The sequence below is a fragment of the Otolemur garnettii genome, unplaced genomic scaffold (genome assembly GCF_000181295.1).
Source record: "Otolemur garnettii isolate 467f Iridium unplaced genomic scaffold, OtoGar3 scaffold00165, whole genome shotgun sequence".
In the NCBI taxonomy this organism is placed as follows: domain Eukaryota; kingdom Metazoa; phylum Chordata; class Mammalia; order Primates; family Galagidae; genus Otolemur; species Otolemur garnettii.
This window is the reverse complement of record NW_003852560.1, coordinates 3,543,327-3,569,333: the sequence shown is the minus strand read 5'-3', so window position 1 is coordinate 3,569,333 and position 26,007 is coordinate 3,543,327. Positions and strand designations below refer to the sequence as shown.

At 37.1% G+C, this 26,007-nt stretch overlaps 1 protein-coding gene across 1 annotated transcript in view; it reads left to right on the top strand.

Moving 5' to 3' along the window:
* Window positions 1–26,007, top strand: part of RYR2 (ryanodine receptor 2) — a gene marked incomplete at its 5' end in the record, with an annotated part of 583,561 nt that overhangs the window by 383,581 nt on the left and 173,973 nt on the right. The window contains 11 exons of the mRNA XM_023519246.1: window positions 1,206–1,341; window positions 1,471–1,591; window positions 6,423–6,592; window positions 7,795–8,015; window positions 8,966–9,056; window positions 11,059–11,199; window positions 12,818–12,981; window positions 15,112–15,190; window positions 16,730–16,819; window positions 18,103–18,240; window positions 25,890–25,967. Of these exons, the coding sequence (XP_023375014.1) occupies window positions 1,206–1,341; window positions 1,471–1,591; window positions 6,423–6,592; window positions 7,795–8,015; window positions 8,966–9,056; window positions 11,059–11,199; window positions 12,818–12,981; window positions 15,112–15,190; window positions 16,730–16,819; window positions 18,103–18,240; window positions 25,890–25,967 (1,429 nt within the window). The remainder of the gene's footprint in view (window positions 1–1,205; window positions 1,342–1,470; window positions 1,592–6,422; window positions 6,593–7,794; window positions 8,016–8,965; window positions 9,057–11,058; window positions 11,200–12,817; window positions 12,982–15,111; window positions 15,191–16,729; window positions 16,820–18,102; window positions 18,241–25,889; window positions 25,968–26,007) is intronic.

The following is a 26,007-nucleotide window of genomic DNA, read 5'->3' as shown; positions in this document are numbered from 1 at the left end:
GGGCAGTTTTTTTGGCTGGGGCTGGGTTTGAACCTGCCACCTCCAGCAGCATATGGGGCTGGCGCCCTCCTCCTTTGAGCCACAGGCGCCGCCCCATACTCTCTTTTCTTTTTTAACAGAGAGGAATTACAGGCAAAGAAATGCTAAAATGATAGAACACTTAGAAACTGGTTTTTGAAAAAACGGCTAATGGGCCTTTTTATCTTCTTAAGTGGGAACAGATTATCAAAAATTTGTACGGGGGAAGCGATTGTAGATAAAAAGAAAGCTTGCTGACATATCTGTTCTTTTTTCTCATGTCAGTAAAAAGATCAAAAAGAAAGAGGAAAATTTTATGAATAAATATAAGTTTTTATTCTATTCTATTAAGAAGACAATTAAGTGAATTAGTCAGGGATTAATCTTGGCACTTCTGAAATCTAGTCATCTTCACAAGCATTAGTTGAGGCCTCCTATGTATCAGAAATTGTGGTTGATTTTACACCCCCAAAGGTGATGGAGGAAACAGGTGCCCATGCTGGTTATGGGAGCCTATAGTCTGTTCTAGAGAATCGCTGTTATTTTTGACTACATCTTTAGTTTTTTGGCTGGGGCTAGGTTTGAACCCGCCACCTCCAGCATGTGGGGCCAGCGCCTTACTCCTTTGAGCCACAGGCAATACCCATCTTGACTACATCTTGAACCACAGTTATCAAGGGCACTTTGTTACCCTGTGTCAGGGTTAAAGAACTGGCAGGGTTTATGGTCACCATTTCTTCCACATTGTAAATCCAGCCTGGGGACAAAGCAGCTGGAATATAGATGAATATGTGATTAGTTTCTTATCATAAAGAGAGAAAAAAGCTAGATCAGTCATCAGTATTAGTATATGTTCAGACATAAAGATAATTATTTTTGCTTTGTATTACTGTTTGTGCTACAAAGGATAGGTCTTTATATGTAATTTGGAAAGGGGTCTAAGCATTCATAAACTTATCAAATTATCAGTATATCTTAATACTCCCAAAGAAAATTAAAAACTGTTTTTTCCAATGGATGAACCAGCTGGCCTAGATCGTAGTATGCATAATTTTGTGTAGGTTAAGTTAGTGAAAACTGTCTGGGCAAGTAAGTATCTTTAGATAAGCCCGAAAGAATAGTTTCTGAGAGAGGTTTAACTTTATATTTAACAGAAAATTGTTCTGGGTTTGGAATTTGCACCCCAGATTTCCTAGACTAGGTGTCCTCAAACTATGGCCCACAGGCCATATGCGGCCTACCGAGGACATTTATCCCGCCTACCGGGTGTTTTTGCAGCCGCTGCCTGTCCTGCTTAGCAGCCGACTTGCCCCGGAGTCCACAGTCCGGCCCGCCAACGGTCTGAGGGACAGTGAACTGGCCCCCTATTTAAAAAGTTTGAGGACCCCTGTCCTAGACAGGTGTCTGACATTGATTTAACCACCTTATTCCTTTAATTCTCTTTCTGTGTAGTTGATTCACGCTGGTAAGGGAGAAGCCATCAGAATCAGGTCTATTTTGAGATCCCTGATTCCACTGGGAGATTTGGTGGGAGTAATCAGCATCCCTTTTCAGATGCCAACCGTAGCCAAAGGTAAGGCCAAGTTCTGTTCTTCACAGGTCAGTAGGGTGTTGAATGACACAATCAATATTTCCAATAATGTCATCAATATTCACCGTCCCTCCCTCCTTGCTTCCTATAGTATTGCAATGCCACTGAAATTTCTTTTAAAAAAATTAAGAAGTATAAAATATTTTATAAAGTATTTTTTATTTTCATTGTTTTTAAACAGCAGTTTCTTCCTTGAGACTTAAATTCTCTTTTAGATGACAATGTTGTCACTTTTCAGAGAAAACGAAATAGGCCCTTCAATGGTCTCAGGTCATGTTCCTCCTACAGTCCTTGGTCCCCATTCTCCTCTGTCTTTTCTTGACCTCAATTCTTTCATTCATGCATTTCGATAGTTTCATTTTCACTTTCTTATAATGCTTTTCTTTTCAAAGCAATGACTATAGATTTTGACGTAGAGATTTAAAAATTCCTTGTGTGGTGAAAAAACATTGTCAAGACTAAAGAGAAAAATTTTAAAAACATTGAAGGACTCATCAAAAACTATGAAAAGAGAGGTTAGATCCCAAATTATACATCATTTTTACTTTTTCAAATTTTAGTATTTTTCAGTTTTCTTTTTTTTTTTTTTTTTTTTTTTTTTTTTTTGCGATGGAGTTTCACTTTGTTGCCCTTGGTAAAATGCCGTGGTGTCATAACTCACAGAAATCTCCAACTCTTTTGCTTAAGGGATCCTCTTGCCTCAGCCTCCCAGGCACCTGCCACAAATCCCAGCTTATTTGTAGAGATGAGTTCTCACTCTTACTCAGGCTGGTCTCGAACTTCTGACCTCCAGCAATCTACCCATCTTGGCCTCCCAGAGTGCTAGGATTACAGGTGTGAGCCACCACACCTGGCCCTATTTCTCAGTTTTTAATACTTTATTAGATATTTATATCAAAATCACTTTTATATAAACTTCTAATTTAAGATAAAAACATAATAAAGTTTGGAAGTACATGCTCTACATAAATCTTATCTTTCATTAATCATGTCCTGGAGAAGGCTGGCTGTAAGGGCTCAAGTCTCCAGTGAAGGAGATCACTCCATACCTGAAGGTAGCTTACTCTGCTTAGCAGTGAAATGACTATGAGAAAGTAAAGTCTCATGTGAGCTAAACTTAATAACCCCAAGTCCGTGAGGTGACAAAACCAGTACATACTTGAACCCTCGTTATGACATTAGGGAAACCTGGAAATTAAAAATTGTCCCATATCTATGTTCTCCACACTTGAGTCAGTTTCTGTTTCTTTTCGTAGTTTTTGGTCAGGGCTGGGTTTGAACCCACCACCTCCAGCATATGGGGCCGGTGTCCTACTCTTCTGAGCCACAGGTGCCGCCCGACAGTTTCTGTTTTTTACGTATCCAGAGCTTGTCATTACCTGTCTTCTTTGTAGCTCTCCTCTAACTCAAGTTCATTTACTTATGTAAAATCCTTGTCCTTTCCCTACATTTTTTTCTATGTTGATAACATGCTGTTGAATGATACATCTTTTCTTTGTGTCAGGACAGGATAAAACTAGTACCAGTGACAGACAGATTAGGAAATAGGGAAGTGCTAAATTTTGTGGTAACCTTGGTAACAATCACGAATCAAGAACACAGACTGAGAATGCCCAGGCATCCCTCTCAGAACTGGCCACAGCATCTCCATCTGCCCCGCATTTCCTCCAATCATCAGCCTTCACTAGCCTCCAGCATCTCTTTTTTTGCAGTTTTTGGCCGGGGCTGGGTTTGAACCCACCACCTCCGGCATATGGGACTGGCACCCTACTCCTTGAGCCACCGGCGCTGCCCTGCCTCCAGCTTTTCAAGTTGCTTTCTTTACTCTTCCATTGGGCTGTCCTTTAATGTTTCTATTTTATGATAATTTTCTTCATAAATATGCAGCGTGGTATTATACATACTGGCAGTTAAATGTTTTTCTTTTTTGGCGAACTGTAACAGTCACAATGGAAGTGGCTCCATTTTCTTTTGAAGGGAATCCATTTGTCATTGTTAAATTTCTGCATTTTTCTTTTACTGCCTTCCTTTTGTGGAAATGTAGACAGAAACTTTTGCATATTTTTCTTACTGTGGCTAAGCATTTAACTTTATCGTGGCTATGCGTGTGCCATCACTGTTTCTTCCTCCGTTTCAATAATTACGAAGTAGCAGGAATAACAGATATATGTTCTGTATTTAGCCTGAGCTTTGATTCTAAAGACTGGGATAGTCCCCTCTCAGTCTTAGCTAAGGCCTTCCTCAAACATTTTTATCATATTAATTCTAGACCAAGAGTGTGCCCCAGAATCATAATGATAGTGATTCAGAAAACTTGGGGAGCAAGCCCTTAATCTCACAACTCTTCACCCAGGGAACTTAGACCTAAGCCTTGTCGGAGGCAGTAATTTCAGGTGACTGCATACAGCAGGTGCCACAGAGGGAAGCCAGAGCTTTATTGGTCTCCAATGTGTTTAAGGAGATGGTAAAAATAAAACAGCAACGGCAGCCAATCTGTGAGTCTTGAGCCACCAGCAGCTGTTGTTACGGCATTCATAAAAATGCAGGTTTACTTGACGGAGTGTTTAAAAGCAAAGCTTACATTAGGGCCAGTAAGTTGGCTTATCTTTTCTTTAGGCACTGCTATATGTTAAAATAGTAGAATCCAGCTGGGTGTGGCGGCTCACACCTGTAATTCTAGCACTTTGGGAGGCCTAGGCAGGAAGATCACTTGAGGCCAGGACTTCAACACCAGCCTGGGCAACACAGCAAGGCCCTGCCTCTACAAAAAAAACAGAAAAGAGCCCTGCATGGGGGTGCACTTAAATTCCCTATAATAAATGTTGTTTTTAGAAGAATTGAACTGGAATTGTATCTAGTTTTTAATTGAAAATTATAGCATACCGGCTGGGTACAGTTGCTTATGCCTGTAATCCCAATACTCTGGGAGGCCGAGGTGGGTAATTGCCTGAGCTCAGGAGTTTGAAACCAGCCTGAGCAAAGTGAGACCCCATCTCTACTAAAAATAGAAAAAAACTAGCCAGACATTGCACCAGGTACCTGTAATCCCAGCTACTCAGGACACTGAGATAAGAGAATCCCTTGAGCCCAAGAGTTTGAGGTTGCTATGACCTATGATGCTATGGCACTCTACCCAGAGCAACTGAGTAAGGCTCTACTCAAAAAAAAAAAAAAAAGAAGAAGAAAATTATAACATACTGATAACACTAAGATTTAAATTAGCTTTGGCTGGATTTTAAATCGGATTTCAATTGGTGAAATACAGCTTTGCCAATTACTAGGAGTATATCTTTGGACAAATTTGCTTAACCTATTTAAAGGTCAGTTTTCATTATCCATTAAATGAGAATTATAATATCAACTTCATAGTTGGATTGTGTATGAGATTATATCTGTCATATTTGTAGTTCAGTTCCTGCCAGCAACACATAGAAAGGCTATTTATTCTTATAAGGAAAGTATAAGTTATGTTAGAATTATTGTAATTACAGGATGGAAGTTACTAGGTATTACCCTTCGATCTAGATTCTTTTAAGTCATTATTTGTTTATTTTCATGATTCAAATATAAGATGTATTCATTGACTACAATTGAAAACAGAAAAGTTTTCATTTTCTTCTTTCAAGATGATTATGGTCATGGTCATGTATCATCTTTCTTTGGGTTCGTCTTTGACATTCCACCCATATTAAAAACTCTGTGAGGGCTCAGTGTCCGTAGCATAGTGGTTATAGCGCCAGCTACATACACCAAGGGTGGTGGGTTTGCACCCATCCTGGGCCAGCTAAACAATGACAACTGCAACAAAAAAATAGCCAGGCACTGTGCTGGGCACCTGTAGTCCCAGCTACTTGGGAGGCTGGGGTAAGAGGATTGCTTAAGCCCAAGGTTGCTGTGAGCTATGACACCGTGGCACTCTACCAAGGGCCACATAGTGAGACTCTAGGTCAAAAAAAAAAAAAAGACTCTGTGAGATTTGTAGAATTTTACAGAGTGTTATCAACACCCATTTGGCATAATTATCATATGGTCCCACAGAAAGCAAATCAGTTTTTCTGCACTGTAAATTGTCACACAATTCCATAAATCCTCGTATTAATGTTCCCCAATTTGTGAACCTATAGGCTTATTATAAAGAATCAAAATTGACTACTGATGGTGGTAATAATATGACTTTCAAATATGTTTATATATATATATTATTTCAGAATATTACTGGAGTACACGTTTTGACTACATAGTTTTAATTTTGTATATTTAAAAGCAAAATTATAAGTGTACCCTTCAGATATGTTTTAAATGTTGTTGAATGCTATTTTGATTAATGAAAAATATTTCTTATGAAAGCCCTTCTGGTTTCCTCATTAGAACATGGTTATTGTTCTAAACCATGAAAATGTAAATGTACCAAGATTATCACATAGATGCACATGGGCTTTATTAATGTTTCAAAGAGGTTATCCTTTTTGAAAAGGGTAAAAATTCCTACTTTACATTTTAAGTGTTCATTCAGTCCTAGTATTAGGGGTAAATTTTGAATATCTTCTGATCTTCTAAGTATCTGGTACAATACTATGTCTTTGTATGTAGTTAACAAATGGGTGCCCAAATACCATTTAAATAACCCCATATTTTAATTGCATTACCATATTTCCTTAGCCAACTTCTGTACTCACTTGAGGGTAATAGAAGCATAGGAAACAATATCACTGATAACTTAATTGAAAAGATAAGAGGTTTGAAAAGAAGCCCTGTCTAAGCTGTCCCACTTGCAGCATGGTCATTGACACCAACGTTCACTTCTCTCTTTTAGATGGGAATGTGGTGGAACCCGACATGTCTGCGGGGTTTTGCCCAGATCACAAGGCAGCCATGGTTTTATTCCTTGACAGGGTCTATGGAATTGAGGTTCAAGATTTCCTCCTCCATCTTCTTGAGGTTGGCTTTCTGCCAGATCTCCGAGCTGCTGCTTCTTTAGATACGGTATGATTCGAGCAATTGGTTCCTTCCACTTCTGTTGACTCTTCACTCTATGCCTATTGGTAATTCATTCATGTTGACAACAAATGTTTTTGGTACCTATAAGCATCTTCTGTGGGTAAACAGAAAACAAAATACGACTATGTCCTCAAGGAATTTGTTGAATAGTTACATTGTCCAGCTCAAGAAACTTCCTTCTTCGAGAGTATGACAAGAATTCTGATAAAGTGCTATGGAAATCAACAAGAACTTCGTGTATTTCTAATGTTGGAGGTCACAGGGAGTCCTGTCAACCTTTGTTCAGTATTAACCTCTAAATTGGCCTAAATAATTTTGCCTCTCAATAAAAATAATTAAAGTATTAAGATTTAATGGAGCCATGCCCATGACAGTGTCATCTGTGTCATTTGTTAAGGTACAGATAGGTCAAAGTCCATCCTACACGCTGGGTGGCCCAAATGGAGAATCTGCCATTATCAGTGTAAATGTTCTGTTCTTTGAGACTTTGGGGAATAGCTGAAGTTCTAAGTGTTATTAGAGTTATAGTAATATCTGCTTTTATTTATTTTATCAGTTAAATGGACCTTGTTTAATTTCAGGAGAAATCAGGTCTTGAATTGATGAGAGCCCTTTCGTGAAGTCTGTGAGAACAGAATTATAAAAATGGAATGGAAATCTCTGTTTGGTTGTTGGTTGTGTTCCCTCTAAATTCTGAAGCTAAATAGTATAGATGATAGCATAGTAATCCAATCAACCTTTGATTCTTGGTGCTGATGAATTGGTGACCAGAAATATGAGATATAAACAGAGTTCAGGAAGAACTTATGGATATTTGATATATTATGAGAAGAAGCACCTTTATCCTCCCTTAGCAAATGAAAGGACTCAGATCTTTAATATCATTAATGTCCTTACCTTACATTGATGCTACCATTGATATTTTATGGTAGACCCAGACCTCTTGGGCTTTTTGAACAGGCAGATATCATTTCATTCCCTTTGTAATCTATTTATGAACAATCGATGATTGACTGCTTGTAGTGAGAAAGAGCCTATGAACCTCATTGAAAGGTATAACTAAGGAATACAATCCTGTTTTTCATATTTTTGTCATTTTCTAGATAGTAAAATGATATGTCAACATCCCTTTCCAAGTTGTCTTCCCTCAAACACAAATGGGTTTCTTTTCTCTAATTCCTTTTTAGGCTGCTTTGAGTGCTACAGACATGGCCTTGGCCCTCAATCGGTACCTTTGCACAGCTGTCTTGCCTTTGTTAACACGATGTGCTCCTCTGTTTGCTGGCACAGAGCACCATGCTTCCCTCATCGACTCATTACTCCATACCGTGTACCGACTTTCTAAGGGCTGCTCACTTACCAAAGCACAACGGGATTCCATAGAAGTTTGTTTACTCTCTATTTGTGGGTAAGTGGGCAACTGACTCTATGCCAACTTTCTTCTTCTTTGGGAAAGAGAATCTGTGGCCAGGAACAGTAGCTCATGCTTGCAATCCCAGCATTCCAGGAGGCTGAGGCGGGAGGATTGCTTGAGGTCAGGAGTTTGAAGTTGCTGTGGAGCTAGGCTGAAATCACAGGACTCTAGCCTGGGAAATAAATTAAGATGAAGAAAGGAAGGAAGGAGGGAAGGAGGAAAGGAAGGGAGGGAGGGAGGGAGGGAAGAAGGGAGTAAGGAAGGAAAGGAGAGAGGGAGAGAGGAAGGAAGGAAGGAAAGGAGGGAAAGGGGGAGGGAGGGAGGGAGGAAGGGAGGGAAGAAGAAAGGAAAGAAGAAAGGGAGGAAGGAAATAAGAAAAGAAGGAGTGAGGGAGGAGGGAGTATTTATGATATGATGTGGTCTTTGACAAATTATTTTTGAATTTTGAAAGCAATTTCTGTCCCTTTTGACTGTTTTGACTATGTGTGATGATTTTAATTCCTCTTCTAGAAAAAGAAAGAGAGAAGAAAAGGGTTTATTAAATATAAAAATATATTTAATGTAATATCAAAGCATGTTTCTATATGACAATGATGAAGGCTGAATATTTCCTCTAACTTGGAAAACCACATCCATAGGGGATGGTCTTAAAAGATAGTGGGGTCTGCAGTTTTGAGTGGTTTAGAAAGATGAGGAACAGAAGAGAACTATCTATCTCCTGTAGCAAAGGAGAGGTAGCTGTCAGATCAGAGGGATGGAGATGAGTTGAGAAATGTAACTTACATAAAATTAAATAACTCTTGACTAATCTTTGGACCAGGAACGCCTAATTAATATCTAAAGGGAAATAAAGATCCCTGTTCTTGGCTTATATAATTTAGTCTAGTGAATGTCTCTTGAGGTACCATTTCCTTTCATTATTAAAATTGACCTTGTTCCCACAGCCAGTTGAGACCTTCCATGATGCAGCACTTACTCAGAAGATTAGTATTTGATGTTCCATTATTGAATGAGCATGCAAAGATGCCCCTTAAGGTAAGGATAAGAAATGCTTGTAGTTATTTGATGACTGGTTCCTCTGTTTTCTCTGATTTGATTTCCTATTATCACATGCCCATCTCTTTGATACATCTTGCTTGATTATTGATGCTGGAAAATTTCTCCCAATTATTGAAATAAGCGTAGACATTATAGAACTGTGAATATCAACTTGAAGTAAACAAATAATAAATGGCCATAGGAATCCTAAGGTTGATTTCCATGGAAATTAATGGAAATAGAAATCAATGGGAAAAATAAACCACAAGGAAGAGATAAGCCAAGATACTATTAAGGTGGAAGTAAGCCTAACTTAAAGTATCATTAGCAGCCTTGAGGGAAAAAAACCAAAAATAACAATTCTGAATAATCACATGACACTTTCCAAATGTCACTTTCTAGGACTCAAATGCAATTACAGTTTGTCACATTATATGGAAAAGCCACTGATACTTTCTCTGCTCAGATTTACTATTCTGATTATGATAAAGTCTCATTCATACACCGATTATCCCTGGATATTCAGAAAAATTAATTTTTCTCTATGAGAACTGTTTTTGGTTTACTAAGTCTAGATAAATTATTGAATTAGATAAAGTATATTATATCCTTGCTCAAAAAATTTTACAGTTTCTATTATCTGGAATAGCTTTTGTCATATAAAATTTTCTTGTCTTGAAAATTCCTTAGAAGTCTTATGTTCTTAATTTTATGCAATAAAAGCCTTTATAGATACTTCAGGGTTAAGCCAGGTGAATTAGATTTCAATATTTCATCATTTGAGGTTCCTAACTTGGGTGCCTATGGGGATGTGTTCATGTTTTGTAATTAAAAAGAAAAGTGAAATGAGATATTTCCCTAGTAAGAGATGTAACCAGCTTTAATAGCAATAATCCTTATAATTTATTTTCTTCCTCAGACACAGAAAAGAGTCCAAGTACTTAGAGTTGATTCATACAGACCATTTTCTGAATTTGACAAATACAGTTCAGGTATACATCATCCAAAGAGCTGCCTTGTCCTTGAACTTCCACTTTAGTTCCAAACAAACAGTATTCATAGGTGAAAACCTAAGGAGCAGCCTAGACGCTCAGTAAGGTATTCAATTGCATCTGTAACACCAAAGAAATACAGATAAAGAAATGATTCAAGTAGAGTAGTTTTGCAGCTCTATTTGAATCAAGTTTTGAGGCCAATCATCAACTGTGATGGTTAAAGACAAACAGGGAGCAAAAATAATCGCTTCCTGGGCCTCTAGGTCACTCTGACATCAATTCCTTTGTTTTGCACATGGATTCTGAGATAACAATGCATAAAATTGTGAGTGACTGACAACAACTAAAGGAGAAATTGGGGATATGTAGAGAGATATGTAAACTGCACTATAAAGAATGCTGCTTAAGATACAGCCATTTGTACAATTGGATGTTTTGTCCTCATGTTGTGATCAGTGTTAAATTTAATATTTATTTATTTTGAAAAGTATATTTCTTTCAGGCTAATATGAGGGTACAATCAACCAGGTCAAAATATTTGATTTTGTTTGGTAGAGTCTCTCTTGTGCTTATGCCCCCCTCACAAAAGGTGGGCCCATCACCCTACCCCGTGCACAGTCAGCGAGAGCACCCCGGCCCCTCCCCCGTCTTGTTCTCCCTCCCTCCATCTTGAGTTGAAACGAGTTTTTCTCCTATGTGGGCGTGCCTTAGATCATCTACGTAATATATAAAGTAATAATATTCTCCGAAATAATTCACATGGATTGAGCAATTTCACTTCAGCTGATCTTATGACAGAGCATTAGAATGGTATGAGGAGAAATGGAAAAAAAAATGTAGATAGAAAATGTTCCATTGGACGGCACCTATGGCTCAAGGAGTAGGGCGCTGGCCCCATATACCAGGGGTGGTGGGTTCAAGCCCGGCCCTGGCCAAAACTACCAAAAAAATAATAATAATAATTTCTCATTGCTCATTGCCTTCATAATTGTTTTCCCACATAGCTGTTGACCAATCATTATGAAAGATGCTGGAAATATTACTGCCTGCCTGGAGGGTGGGGAAATTTTGGTGCTGCCTCCGAAGAAGAACTTCACTTATCAAGAAAACTGTTCTGGGGCATTTTTGATGCCTTGTCTCAAAAGGTAATTGAATGTTTTACGGATTTATTTGTATTGATAAAATCATAAAAAAGTCCAAAGTTCTTGGTAAGGTACTATTGCACTAGGAATACTACCAAACTTACGTAGCTTTTTCAATCTCTTTTCTCGATAACACATGTTGGGAAAGCAGTTTGTATTGGTTTTATTCTTAATTATTATGGTGGCATGTTCTCTGTGATCATAACGCTCTTTGCGAATTTAAAATGCTAAGTAGTTCAGGAAAGTATGCCCATGTTTAAATAACACGATTCTGGTGCCTTTGGACTTTTTTGGACTCAAACTTTCCCCGGCCACATCTGCAATCTTATAAAGCCTGAAGAAATTATATAGACTGTAAAAATACAAAATATTATAAAATTATAATATTCCAATGACTTACTAACTTCTCTTGCTTTGCTGCTATGGAGATTTAAATGCCTCTGTTCAGTGTTGCTTCGTATATGTGATATTCCCTTGTAGCTGCCATATTTATAATAAATACTTCGTGTACTTCCAGATGACTGGAAAGTAGTAATTTCAGAGACAAATCTGAGGATTGTATTTTGTATGCTCAGGCCTAAGTTAATCAAAATCTATTTGAATTCTCAGGTAGATATTAGTAAGATGATTGCAGTAGTGTAACTTTAAGTTTGCTGCATGATGGGGGAGGTGGATCTGTGATCACATTTGGTGGCTACATTTTCTTGCTAAATTTCTCTTGGTAAACAGAATCCTTTAAAAATAATAGGAGATATTTTTAGAAGCATTGTAAAATTTACTTAAAATCTAACGTTTCTAGTAAGATAATAGAAACAGTTATCTTTGATTTTTTTTTTTTTTTTGGTATAGGACTTTCACTTCTTTAGTTAGATTAATACCTAGGTATTTTTTATAGCTATTGTAAATTATGTTGCTCTTTTTTCTTCTTTTTTTATTAAATGATAGCTGTGTACATTAATGTAGTCATGGGGTACAATGTGCTGGTTTTATATACAATTTGAAATATTTTCATCAAACTGGTTAACATAGATGTCATGGTATTTTCTTAACCAAAAATTTAACTAATTATGTAATTATCATACAAATATTTGTTCCTAGAAATTTTTACTGTATGTACTTTCTATAGAATTTTTTCTCAGTTCAGAATTTTGTTTTTCATACCTTTGAAAAGCAACATGGGATCCGTTAATATTTCTCACTCTCTGGAACATTATCCTTTATGTATTTTTCGCATATAGTCATTATACTGTGGTCCAGCACTAATCCATAACTAAGTGTAAGGAATATAGTCCTCATTGAAATTGTGTTTGTGTTATAAAAACATTTTATGAACCTTGAATATTCAAGTTGACATCATTTCAAATTCTATATTGAAGAAGCAAAGATTTTATTTTCCTGAAGTTGTAACCACAGTAAATGGAGCTGCAGCTTCTATGAAGTTTGTTTTATGAGAATTCAGGCTCTGAGTTCCATTTTCTATGGACAGAATCATTAGGGAGTTAAGTTGGCCCAGGGCGATTCAAACTTCCTTCTACAGCATTGTATGAGCTGTGGTGATAACTTTTGACATATAATAAAATAGTAATGTTTTTCTTTTTTTGGTTCTCCATTTGCTTCCCAGAAATATGAACAAGAACTTTTCAAACTGGCACTGCCTTGCCTGAGTGCCGTTGCGGGCGCTTTGCCTCCAGACTACATGGAGTCAAATTATGTCAGTATGATGGAAAAACAGTCATCCATGGATTCTGAAGGGAACTTTAACCCACAACCTGTTGATACCTCAAAGTATGGACTCTTTCTATTGCAGCAGATTTTTATTGTAAATGATGTGTGAAGTCTGAAATTGAATAAGGTACTAAAGTGAACATTCTCTAATACATGCCCCCCTTGAATTGGTATCCTTTTAATAGGGGTCCCTTTAACTTATCAAATGATATGATAATAATCATGATGATACTAATACCAGAAATAGAAGAGATGTACCTATCCAGGATACTCTTAACATAATCAGGACTCTTTGTGTATAACTACATGGGGACATCTATAATAAGAATCAAGAAAGTATATCAGTTATAGTTTTAGCTGAAAATGTACCCAGAATATTTATTTACACAAGCTCTATAGAGCATGTAAGGTGGGTTGATCCCCACAAGCCCTACAAAGCTGTTTTACAAGGAGCAGGGAATCATTTCACCCATCACTACCTCTCAGCAGGGTGCAGGGTGAACAGCTGAGGTCCCACATCAGAAAGGACAGCACGAGTTTGAAGGGCCGTGCAGTTAGAATGCAGTTTGACTAAAGCTAAAACAATATTATTCTGCATCATGAAATTCCTCCCATGTCCTTAGATGCATAGATTATTCTGCAAATAACATGTGCGGGTACTTCAGCTGATTGAAGTCTCAGCGTTTTGTTGTTACTGTCTTCAAGTAGGACCATGCAAGCTGCCTCTTCACGCCACATTCTCTTACTGATTCCGGGGTGACTCAGCAAGATCAGTGATTTAGCAAGGTAGACGCTTGGTAGTTATCATCCAAGGCTTCTGAATTGGCTTGGGAATTCCTCTTAGAGGTTTCTGAGCGGCCCCAGCTGGTTTAGCATCCGTAACCAACTCAGAATTTCAACCTGAGTGGGACGCCATGAGTTTGAGAATGCCTTAAATTTGCATGTTTGGTATTTGCTAACAGTCCTGTGAGAATAGCCTCCCCCTTCACTCCCCCTGCCCCCGTATTTGGCTTATCTGACTGATCTTTTGTATCTCTTTCAAAGTAAGTAAACCAAAATATCACACCTACGCGGGTAAGTGCGTGGTCTGTTAACATACAGTATAAATCCAGGATTTTAAAATAACATCAGAACAGGGTCATGGTTTTGGTGTTAACTAATTAAATACAATGAGTAACTATGGGCATGTGTGTTAAATTTACCTAGGCTTGCCTCTTTGGGGACTTCTTAACAGATGCAGATTTACATGGTGATATTACTAATTTCAATATGATTGTGATTTTTATATATTGCTTCTAAATATGTCCTTTAGTTCAATTACTAGTAACATTCCTGGAAAAGAGTAATAAACCACCTTAGTATGCTAGGCTTTATTTAGAGTTTTCTTCCTAAAGTTAATTGCTCTAGTAAGTTATATTCATTAATGAATGGGACATTATATATTTAATTTTCCATTCATAGATGTATCTGATATCCCTAAGTGTCAGACTTGGTCATCAGTTGCATGCCTTTGACATTGGTTCAGAGCTTAAATATTTATTTAAACATGAAAGGATTCAAGAATGAATATTATCAAAAGCATAAAGTATGAGTTGCTTAACTACTTTTCTCTGTAGTCAATATTAATGACACTTAGAATATTCTACATGGACTATTAGTATTTAAAATTATTAACACATCACTAGTGGTATGAGATTAATTTAAAAGTTTGGTACGTCTTAAAAATGAAGCAGATGGTGTTTCAGCCTTTCTTTCATTTATAGTTGTTGAAGAAGAGAGTGAAGTCACGGGGAGGACTTCAAAGAAGAGCTAGGAAGAGGAGTGTGTCTTTAAGCTTATTGAGTCTAACCATATCTTGACATAGGGTTTATTTTTCTCTTTTATATAATCTGTTGTCCTCATCTTTTAATATATTTTAATTTAAATATTTATATAATAATTATATGTATCTTATTTTGTTGTTTAACAAATAACAATATATGACTCAACATAAGATGGGCAGATAGAACCTTATCTGTGTGACTTTTTTATATTCTGAAATATGAAAAAAAATGATACTTTGTCACCACTATTTTTTAACAGTTATGCATTGAATGGGATCTAAGTATTCGTAAGCTGTGAGTAAGTTATTAATACGATGTCCCGTACATTCTGTGAAAATAGAGCTTTTTTTCTTTATTTTTTTCATAGCATTACAATTCCTGAGAAGCTGGAATACTTCATTAACAAATACGCAGAACACTCCCATGACAAATGGTCGATGGACAAGGTAAAGTCAGACTGACGTCACGACTGGTCTCTGCTCAAATATTTATGACCCTGACATAAGGTTAAGGTTAAGTTTTCCTTAAATTTTAAAGTGAGAGCTTTCTGTTAATGAGGAAAGAACATTCAATCACGATTTGCTAATATAACATTTAGCTACTTCTACCATCAACACAAGTTTGTACATGTACATATAAGGATATTTGTGTTCACAAAAAGTGTAATTTTAAGACTACAAGAGATCTGTTAATGAAATCATAATTGTATTTCCAGCCACATTGAACTTGGAGGTAAAAAGTGACATTCTCTGGCAATTGCAGGAGGATGTGGAATTCACCTTTCAAGAGGACTTTGGTTTTATGTGTGGTTTTAATTACTTAAAATCTTGAAAACTCGTAATCAGGATTTAATGATTTTCTTCATGGTACTCTTCTGTTGTTATTTCTTACTACCAAGTAGGTCAGCAGTTCCCTAAAAATAGGTTACATTGGCCAGGTGACGTATGTTATTTGTGTCTCCAAGAAAAACAACTCAAAGGAGAAACTGAAGTAGCCATATCTTTGAGATAATTCCTACATATGATGAGATTTTCTAAAGGAAGCATTGTGCCTTGGTATTAGCATGCAAGTTGAACCAATTTTAAACTTGACAGGATGGTTAAACTAGGTTTTTCAGAGAAATTGAGTTGAGATAGTCCAAGAATCTAAAATCTGCACACACTGATTAGGGGAAGTAAAAATCCAACAGCAAACATTCTAAAGGACACTTGTGTCACACAACTCAGTATCTTCATGCTAGAGACATCATATTCAGTTTCAGACGTTGCCCCGGCCACCTGATTCCTTAATCCCCCTAAGAAACTCCTTTCTGTTTGTCTTGATAAATGTGTGGTTCTTTGTCCAGTAATTTAATTGATTGACTAGGGAAGCCAGTGAGGGTCTGTTTTATATGTAAACTCCATTAACTACCAAACAGGTAGACTCACAATGAGGCCTGAGCTACTCCAGTGTCATTATCCAGATTCCATATGCAGACCTCAAATGACACGGAAATGGTGACATGTGGGCAGGAGCAGAATAACGTGAAATGAACACATTGGGAGATCATTGGATGCAACAGTCGGCAAAACAAGGATTAGTCTTTAGGGAAGCTTCTGAGATGAATACTCCCGTTTGCATATTTAAAATGAGCCTTTCCCATGTACACTTCATAGGCAAGGTCTAAGACGTGTCAGAACAAAGATCACTGGACCTTATATCCCTGCCATCTCCTCTTAGGGGCATGCTTTTTGGCACAGAGACCTGGGTCTGTTTAAGGTAGAAAGAGTGTACCCTAACTCCAGATAATTAAAAGCCTTTTTTCTAGATGATTACTGACAATAACATTGATTAAGGTAGAAATCTTTGTATTCACTTAGGCTGGATAAAATCAAACCTGAATTCTTATGTTGGTTCATTTTAAGTTAACTTCATCAAGCAACACAAACACTTACACTCTCTAAAATTGACACATATAAAACAATCTTTGATGTTTGTTTTCTTAGTTGGCAAATGGATGGATTTATGGAGAAATATATTCAGACTCCTCCAAGGTTCAACCATTGATGAAGCCATATAAACTATTATCTGAAAAGGTGAGGACTTTTTGTTTATAAGGTTTTAAGTTTTTTGGAAATTTTTTTCTTGGTTATGCTTTTTTATTAAAATGCCTTTTTTCCTTTAAATTTACTATTTTTACCTTTTCAAATGTCCTTTTATTTATCTTCTTAGAATTTGTATTTTCTCTCCATTCTTATTTTCTGTCAATATTTCTGTAGTTGTTCTCATTTGTCCTTTTATTTTTCCTTTCCTTTTTTGGTTTTATACTTTGGTCATACTTCTAAGGATTTTAGAAAACATTTCTCATAATGCTTAACAGTTTCTGTTTTGTTTTATTTTATTTTATTTTATTTTATTTTTTGAGATAGAGTCTCAAGTCACCCTGGGCATCATAGCACCTCCAACTTGGGTTCAAGGGATCCTTTTGCCTCAGTTTTTCTATTTTTAGTAGAGACAGGATCTTGCTTTTGCTCAGGCTGGTCTCAAACTTCTGAGCTCAAGCAATCTACCCACCTCAGCCTCCCAAAGTTCTGGGATTACAGGTATGAGCCACTGAGCCTGGTGCTTAGCAGTTTCTTGATGGATAACGATAAAGTAATACTTTATTAATGTACTTATTTTGAGGCTGGGCTTGGTGGTTCATGCCTATAATCCTGGCAATCTGGGAGACCAAGGCAGGTGGATAGCCAGAACTCAGGAGTTCGAGACCAGCCTGAACAACAGCGAGACTCTGTCTCTACTAAACATATAAAAACTAGATGGGCATTGTGACAGGCATCTGTAGTCCCAGCTACTCGGGAGACTGAGGCAGGACGATCACTTGAGCCCAAGAGTATGAGGTTGCTGTGAGCTAGGATGCCATGCTACTCTACCCACAGAATAAGAGGGTCTCAAACAACCAAACAAACAAAAAAGTACTTATTTTGATAAGTTTTTATATATTTTACTTCTTTGGGGGGAAATGTCTATTTCGACAAATTAAGTGAAAAGAATTTTACTTCATTGCGAATCACATGTGTATCATGTACGCTGGCACTTTTTCCTAATTGCATTTCTCTTTTTAAGTTTCTGTGTAAGATCCAGGAACTGAGGAGCTAAAGGAAATTGATTTCTATGCTATATCATAAGTAAGGCTCTGTCTCAGTAGCATTAGTAAAACTAGATCTCAACTTACACTCTGCTTTGTAGAATTGTACTTTCCTTTTTGTATTTTTAAGTAAGCTATGCTAATTATTTTTTTTAAAGTGAAAAAAGCATTAAATATTTTAAATTTTCATTTAGGTTCCTAATATCCCTGTTCTTTGTTTTGTTTCTCTAGGAAAAAGAAATTTATCGTTGGCCAATCAAAGAGTCTCTGAAAACTATGCTGGCTTGGGGTTGGAGAATTGAAAGAACGCGGGAAGGAGACAGCATGGCGCTATATAACCGGACTCGCCGGATTTCTCAGACAAGCCAGGTAAGAATCACCATGATGATCCAGTTATTTAATTTAGTTACTCAATAATTTTCAATTTAATCTGATTGTTAGGTTTTTCTTTCTTTATTGTCCTTTTTGTATAATGAACATATTTTTTAATTTTTATTTTTGGAATTATAAATTTTCAAATTATAGCTGTATTTGTTTAGGGGGTACAAAGTGATGCTATGATTTATGAATACAATGTGGAATAATTAAATCAATCAAATTATTGTCTCTATCACCTCAAATGCTTATCTTTTTTTTTTCTTTTTTGCTGGTTTTATATACATTTGAAATATTCTTGTCAAACTGGTTAACATAGCCTTCATGGCATTTTCTTAGTTGCTGTGTTAAAACATTTATATTCTACATTTAGTAAGTTTCACATGTACCCTTGTAAGATGCACCGTGGGTTTGGTCCATGTTAGGTTTTTCTAAACAAATAATGCAAAGATTATGAAGACTAATAAAATTTTATAAGGGAGAGAAAAACACATACTTTTCTTTAGTTTTAAGTGAGGTTCAATCAGGATTAAAGTCCTTGAGTTTATATATCAAGCCTTACTTTTACTGGCTAGGGTACAATAAAGTACCAAGTTAATTGTAAGGTCTTAAAGTTTTACCAACAAAGTTTCAATACAGTTGGGTTGTCTGGAGATCTTTCTTGTCATTCCCAGTCAGATCTGAGGGCTGATTCCTAGGGAACAATGGCGTGTTTAGACAGAGCCGATCCAGATATAAAACCTGCAGGGATGCACCCTGTAAGTACCCGTCTAGCTGCACAGCAGAGATCTGTGACCAGACAGGCCAAGAAAGAGCACAGAGGATCCATTGGTGGGTCCCATGACAAGGGAGTCAGCCACCATAGCAAGACTCTAGCCGTAGAGCTTCAGTGCTCCAGATGGCAAAAGTAAGCATAGCTTTTCTTACCAAAAGCTCAGCATTTGTCCCCCAAGCTCCATCAGAAGAGCAGGGCACATGGTTTGGGGAGTAAGAAAGAAAAGTTTATTACATTGCTGGCAAAGGAGGAAAAATGGGAGACTCTTGTCCCAAAATACAACATTTCCTGTACATAAGCTGAAATAGAACTCTTAAAAGAGAGGGGCCTTTTGTTGTTCAACTATAGGCAATGATTCTAACTGTCCCAAGACAAACCCATGAGCTTCATCTACTGGGAAAGTGGGGTGCTCCATCCAGACAGTTCAGCTGCACCACTTTCTGTAAGCCAAGAACAAAGATATCCCCTTGCCCTTCCTCAACCACAGCCCAGGGAGGGGATGCCATTCTCAGTTTCCAAAAAGAGTTTTAAAAGGATGGAAAATTTTTTGCCATTTTTTCCAGGCCATCCGTCCATTACATGTTCCTATTCTTGTTTTTAAACTTTCAGATCCACCAAGAGTACTTGCTTTCAAAGAATGTTGTGTGGGTTCCGCTTGTGATATTTATAAATTACTTATAAGGATAACTGGCACATACAGTAGAACCTCCATGGATGACCCTGCCCTACACTGACCACCTCCTCCAGTTGACCTAATTGTCCTAGCCTGGACGTGCACCACACATATGTATTAGTACAGTGAGCCAAGTTCCTTATGTTGACCACCTCTGTGTGTTACAGTCCCTTGGGTGGTCAAATTCCAGGGCTCTAATACAGGGTAGCCATAACTTTCTCATTATAGGTTAGCCATAATTTTCTCATTGTTTTATGCAAATCAAGAGCATTATAAATGTCCTTTGTTTACCATGAGCACCATGGGAAGACGTGAATGTTGATTTCGGGAGAGTTACCACTTTTGTATTTTGCGTATGTAAGACAAATCAAATGGCATGAATCAGTATCACCTTGATAGAATGTAGCATAGAGTGTATGAAGGCTGATAGGATTAGAAGTTACAGGGGTTAATGGGTTGACTTTGCTGCATTCCTTGGTAGTGATTATGTACTAAAGTCAGCACCAAAGAGCATTTTTGACAATCACAGGCACATCTCACAGGTTCTCAGCAGTTACCTCCTTAACCCCAATTTCCAATTCCTTGTTTTCTGTCTTATTTTTCACTACTACAAATGTAGGATCAAACTATTTAAACAAATGAAAAAATAGACTTATAATTTGGGAATGAGAGAGAGATGGGAATGAAACATTTGGAATATGTTACCCATCTAGAACTAAAATGAGGGATAGAGGAATGGTTCGTTCATTCCCTTAATGGGTATTTATTTAGCACCTCTTGTGTTCTCTGCATTTTTCTAAGGCAGCGGTTCTCAACCTATGGGTTGTGACCCCTTTGGACTATATTAAAGGTTCACAGCATTAGGAAGGTTGAGAACCACTGTTCTAAGGTTTTTCAGATTAGTGAACAAAATGGGCAAAAATCACTGTTCTCATGGAGTTTTAATTCTAACAGAGGATGTAAAAATAGATACAAAGTTAATTATGTACTCTTAGAATATGATAAATTTGATTCTGCTATCTCCGTGCCATATGACTTTTAAAATTATTTCATAACTTTTCTTGTGCCTCTATTTTTTCTAATTTTAAAATGGTAAAAAGCAACATCTACTTTTTAGAGTTGTTCTAAATATTAAATGAAATAAATAAACAATATGTGATTGCTAGTAAGATTAGTGTTGTTGTTAAAGCTTCTTGGTCAACTATGGTGAATATTCCAAGTAACCTGAAATTACTGAAGACCTGCCCAGTCTTCTGATTTCTGTCTGTGTGAAAGAGGCAAAACAGGCAATGAAAAACATAAAAATACTGTCGCTGAATAAACAAATATTTCATTACGTTCTTCAAACTGCCCTCAGGAACTTAATCTAAAGTGGAAGGGATGTAAATATCCATTATATAAGGAACATGGTCTCAGAGGAAATTAAATATTTGAAATTCTGTTTTAGCAACACATAAAGTTATTGAAACCAGCTCTGTTTTATTCATTTATTCAACAAAATTGATAGAATATATAGAATACTCTTTTTCATCAGTTTTGAGACATACACTGGCTATATTTCACTATCGACAGGATTGGGAATCATTTGGGTATCAAAGATGGCATGTGTTGTCTCTGGGAATACCAAGAGCCCAGGGCTCAGCTCATGCCCACAGGTTTCTGCTGCACTGTAGAAAAGCCTGTCACTCAGAGGAGAACAGACTCAGTACACTGTATTTTTGGAGGTACAGTTCTGACAGCAGAGTAGAGAATGAACCAGAGAAAGTTGAGGTTGAAGGCTGAAAGACAAAATCCTTGGGAGGATTTTGTAAATATCCCAGAAGAACAAACAGAAAATGCTAAGAATCTCAATTAAAGCCAAGACAATGGAAGTGGAGGCAAGTGGATGTCTCCTAGTGGTATTTTTGAGGTAGAGTAGAAAGAGTTTTGTGATTAACTGATAGGTCATAATGGATGAAGAGGAGTAATCAGAGATTAATCCAGATCATGGATTCTGGCATTAGTTAGGTTAAAAGGAAAAGATTAAACCAATTAAATTTAACAGAGTTTAATTGAGTAAAGAACCACTGGTAGCTCCTAGAACCTGGACAGGCTCCGTGGGACCTCAGGACTGCCATGTGGCCGGGTAACGTTTATAAACAGAAGGCAAGTGTTATACAGAAAATGCAGGTGAGGTACGGAGAAAGCTGTACCCAGGTGGTGGGTTCCATCTTGGCCTTGGCCTTATTTGAGCATGGTTTGGACGGTTGGCTGGCTGCCTGTGACTGAGTCAAGCTTGACTGCTGTGTTTACTTAGACTCATCTTTTGTTACAACGGCAAATTCCTAACTTAGATTTTCTGTTTGTTGATGTACCAAGTTAGGTTGCAGTTTATGATTAGAGAACTCTTACAGAGGAGGCGTCTACCAGCCAATTTTACTTTCACCTAACAAGCCTTATCCTCATTTACCTCAGATGGTGAACAGAATCTTAAAACAGGGAAGATGTTGTCTAAGGCTGCCCTCATTGCACTTGGTTGGGTACAGGTTTTCAAGTATTCAGTATTGCTCGTGAGGACATTATTAGTTTTCAAGTATTTCAGTATTGAAAACTAGTTAAAAATTAGTTAAAACTAGTTAGAACTAATAGTTTTCAAGTATTTCAGTATTGCTCATGAGGACATTAACTATAGTGTATTTCAGTCTCTGTTTTATTTTACAAGCACAAAGGATATATTTTTATTTTGCTATTAGTTCTGTGTTTACTCATTTCTTAAAAGAATATACACTATTATGAAATACAGAATTGGGCTCTAGCTGGACATAGCTGCTCGTGGAATGGGACAGAGGAAAGGATTGACAGCTGTGATTCAATGGGTAATTTTAAAAGTGAAAAGTAATAGATTGTAGGCAATTAATACCTATGTGATCTTTTCCCTTTTCTGTATTCACTGAAATAGGAAGTATAGTTATCAGCTAAATACCATGAAAAGGAGAGGGTTTGAGAGCTAAAAAAAAATGTAGCAGATAATATTCATCACTAATAAGATATAAACCAATAAGGGTGAACCAAAAATACTGTTGCAATGAGGATCCAATTGGAATGGAATTTGTAATTTTTATGCCTCTGGAAATATAATATAGTCCAGAAGCAGCATTAACCATCTCAACTGGATAATAAAAAACACTGCAGGCTCTTTAAAATGTAGGATATCCTTTTAAATTCACATTTAGTGTTTTCAATCTAAATTTACATTTTAATCGTGTAAGCCCCTATAATAAACTTAGCCAATGTAGGAATACACTTCTACATTGGAGCACATGCTCGCTTGGGTCATGGAAACCCAAGCATGATTTTAATCTAGTAAGTGTATGACGCATGTCATTATTAGAGGGTGAAGACATGGAAGCCAGGGTGAGTCAGAACTGGCCAGTAAGTTGAGTATTGCTCGTGAGGACATTATTAATTATAGGGTATTTCAGTCTCTATTTTATTTAAAAGCACAAAGGATCTGTTTTTTATTTTGCTATTAGTTCTGTGTTTACTCATTTCTAAAAAGAATATACACTATTATGAAATACTGACAAGTATTCAAATGTCAAGATATAATTTTAGCTTTAGCAGCAGGAAGCAGAGCTCTTTTCTATAGTCGACTTTCGTGTAATATGCCACTGGGTATGTTAGAGGTGAGAGTTCACCTCTGAGATGTCCAGTGCACCTGGTTCCATTTGCCTACCAGAACTAGCAAGTTTGGCTGAGTCAAAGAGCAAGATTGGGGGAGTGGAAATGAGGCAGCGGGGACTCCTATAGCAGAATAGAAGCAGAGTTTATTTAAAATGGAAAAAAAAAAAGAGTTTATTTTATTTAAAGTAAAGCAGAGATCATCATAGACTTCTCCAGAGAGTGGAAAAAGGTCCCTCCCTTGCAAGAGAGAGGAACCCCACACCAAGGCCTTGCACCAATGTAAGCACTTTCATCCTAACTCCTCCCACATTCATCTATAAGGATTCGCATGGTTCCCTTAGGCCTTCAGACAGGCTGACTTGGTTTCATTAATTGTGGGTAACCTCAGTTGTCACATAAATCCAATTTCCTTTGCTCTGTATCTATAATTATTGACTGTTATTTTAGTAGTGATAATATGGCTTCTGGTAGTCTAATGATGCTTGTGGCAGTATGGCGTGCATTGTTCTGTGACAGGGATCCTTATTTTTGTTTCATAGGGAGCTCATTCATGGGCTAGAGGTCATGAGTTCACAGTTATATTTCACAGGAGTAGCACAAACTTGGTTAACTAGATCACACCCACCCCAAATTCCTCATTTTGCTTCAAGGCCCTTTCCAGCTTTCTTCTCCAGAAGGCCATAATTCTCTCCCACCTCCCTATTGCCACTTTACCGTCCTTATTTCCCTAATCAGGGTAGAACAAGATAATGCCCAGGATGGTAATGAAGAACTTTCTTGAAATTGATGAGAAGATATCATTTCTTTTTTAAAAGTCTGAATTAATAAATTAAGTAAGACGTCACTAATCATCAGGGATTTCTTTGTAAACCATTAAATAGCATATGATACACTTTTATGATTAAAAAGTTGGCTATATTTTATCCTAACGTTTGACCCACAAAGACATTTGTGAATATTGACCTATCTGATTAACTACTACTTGTATGAAAAAGAGTAAATCTCATTGTAGCCAATGAGATTTGTAGCTAATGAAATTACAGAATTTGTAAGACATGATGGTGATATGCTTCTTTGCAGTAAGGTAACATTTTGGGATTTTGGATTTTGATTCATTGCATAATTTGTTGAGTTCTTACCATGAACTCTTGGGACTGTTAGTAATTCCTATGATATTTGGATTTATTTCTCAAACAGAAATGATTGTTAGACACCCAAATGTAATTTAATTTGCTAGTTGTGTTTGCAAAGTTATTTTGTGTAAGTAAGTGCCAGTTTAAGCTGAGAAAATATTGTATTTGCCTTGTATTTCTAAAGTTGTTAGAGCTGAAGGTACTTCAAAGAACTAGGCTGAGTAGAGTTAATAGCAGAGATTTATGAAAACATCTGCAAGCAGATGAACAGCCCCTAGTTAGGGGAAGGGGCCTCTTTTTTTTGTATTTTTATTAAGTCATATACACATAGATCATGTATAAAAAATACATTTATGGGGTACACTGTGCTGATTTTATGTACAATTTGGAATGCTTCTATCAAACTAGTTAATCTATTTTACCTCATTTAATTATTGTGTTAAGACATTTATGTTCTATACTTAATAGATTTGACATGTACCCTTACAATATGCACCATAGGTGCGGTCTCACCATTTACCCTCCCTCCATCAAAACTCTCTCCTTTGCCACCCTCCCCGCCTGTTCCCTCCTTCATCCTTGGCTATGGCTCTGATTTATCTTTCATATGAAAGTGTGAGTAATTTTAAATTGGTTTCATAATAGTACTGAGAACATTGGATACTTTTTCTTCCATTCTTGGGATACTTTACTAAGAAGACTGTTCTACCTCCATCCATGTAAACATAAAAGAGGTAAAGGCTCCATCTTTTTAAGGCTGCATAGTATTTCATGGTATGCATACATCACAATTTATTAATGCATTCATGGGTCCATGGGCACTTGGGCTTCTTCCATGACTGGGTGATTTTGAATTGAGCTGCAGTGAACCATCTAGTGCAAATATCTTTGTTGTAAAGTGACTTTTGGTCTTTTGGATATACACCAATTAGAGGAATTGTAGGATCAAACAACAGGTCTGCTTTTAGATCCCTGAGTGTTCTGCAAACTTGTTCCAAAAGGACCATATTAGCTTGCCTTCCCACCACAGTGCAGAAGTGTTCCCTTTTTTCCACATCCACACCAACATCTGTAGTTTTGAGATTTTGTTATGTGGGCTACTCTTACTGGTAGGGACCTCTTTCTAAGCAATTCAAGGTTAAGTATAAGGGCATCTCAGCAGGTGGTGGGTGTGCCTGAGATCCACAGGTCATCTGCTAGAGGCCTTGTAGAAGGTCAGAGGGTAATCTGCTGAGATCTTCTATAACCTGGAAGGAATGTTTTTAGCAGAGCCAGATAAACCAGTTCTATTATTTGCTTAATGAAAGTCCAGACCTACTGGAGTCAGAGAAAAGACTAACAAAATCATCATTTAAATCTCTCTCCACAGGGTTTTTAACAAGACTCTATTTTGATCTAGGTTTCTGTAGATGCTGCCCATGGTTACAGCCCCCGGGCCATTGACATGAGCAATGTCACCTTATCCAGAGACCTGCATGTAAGTACTAGTACTTTTAAAAATATCCTCCAAATGTCAG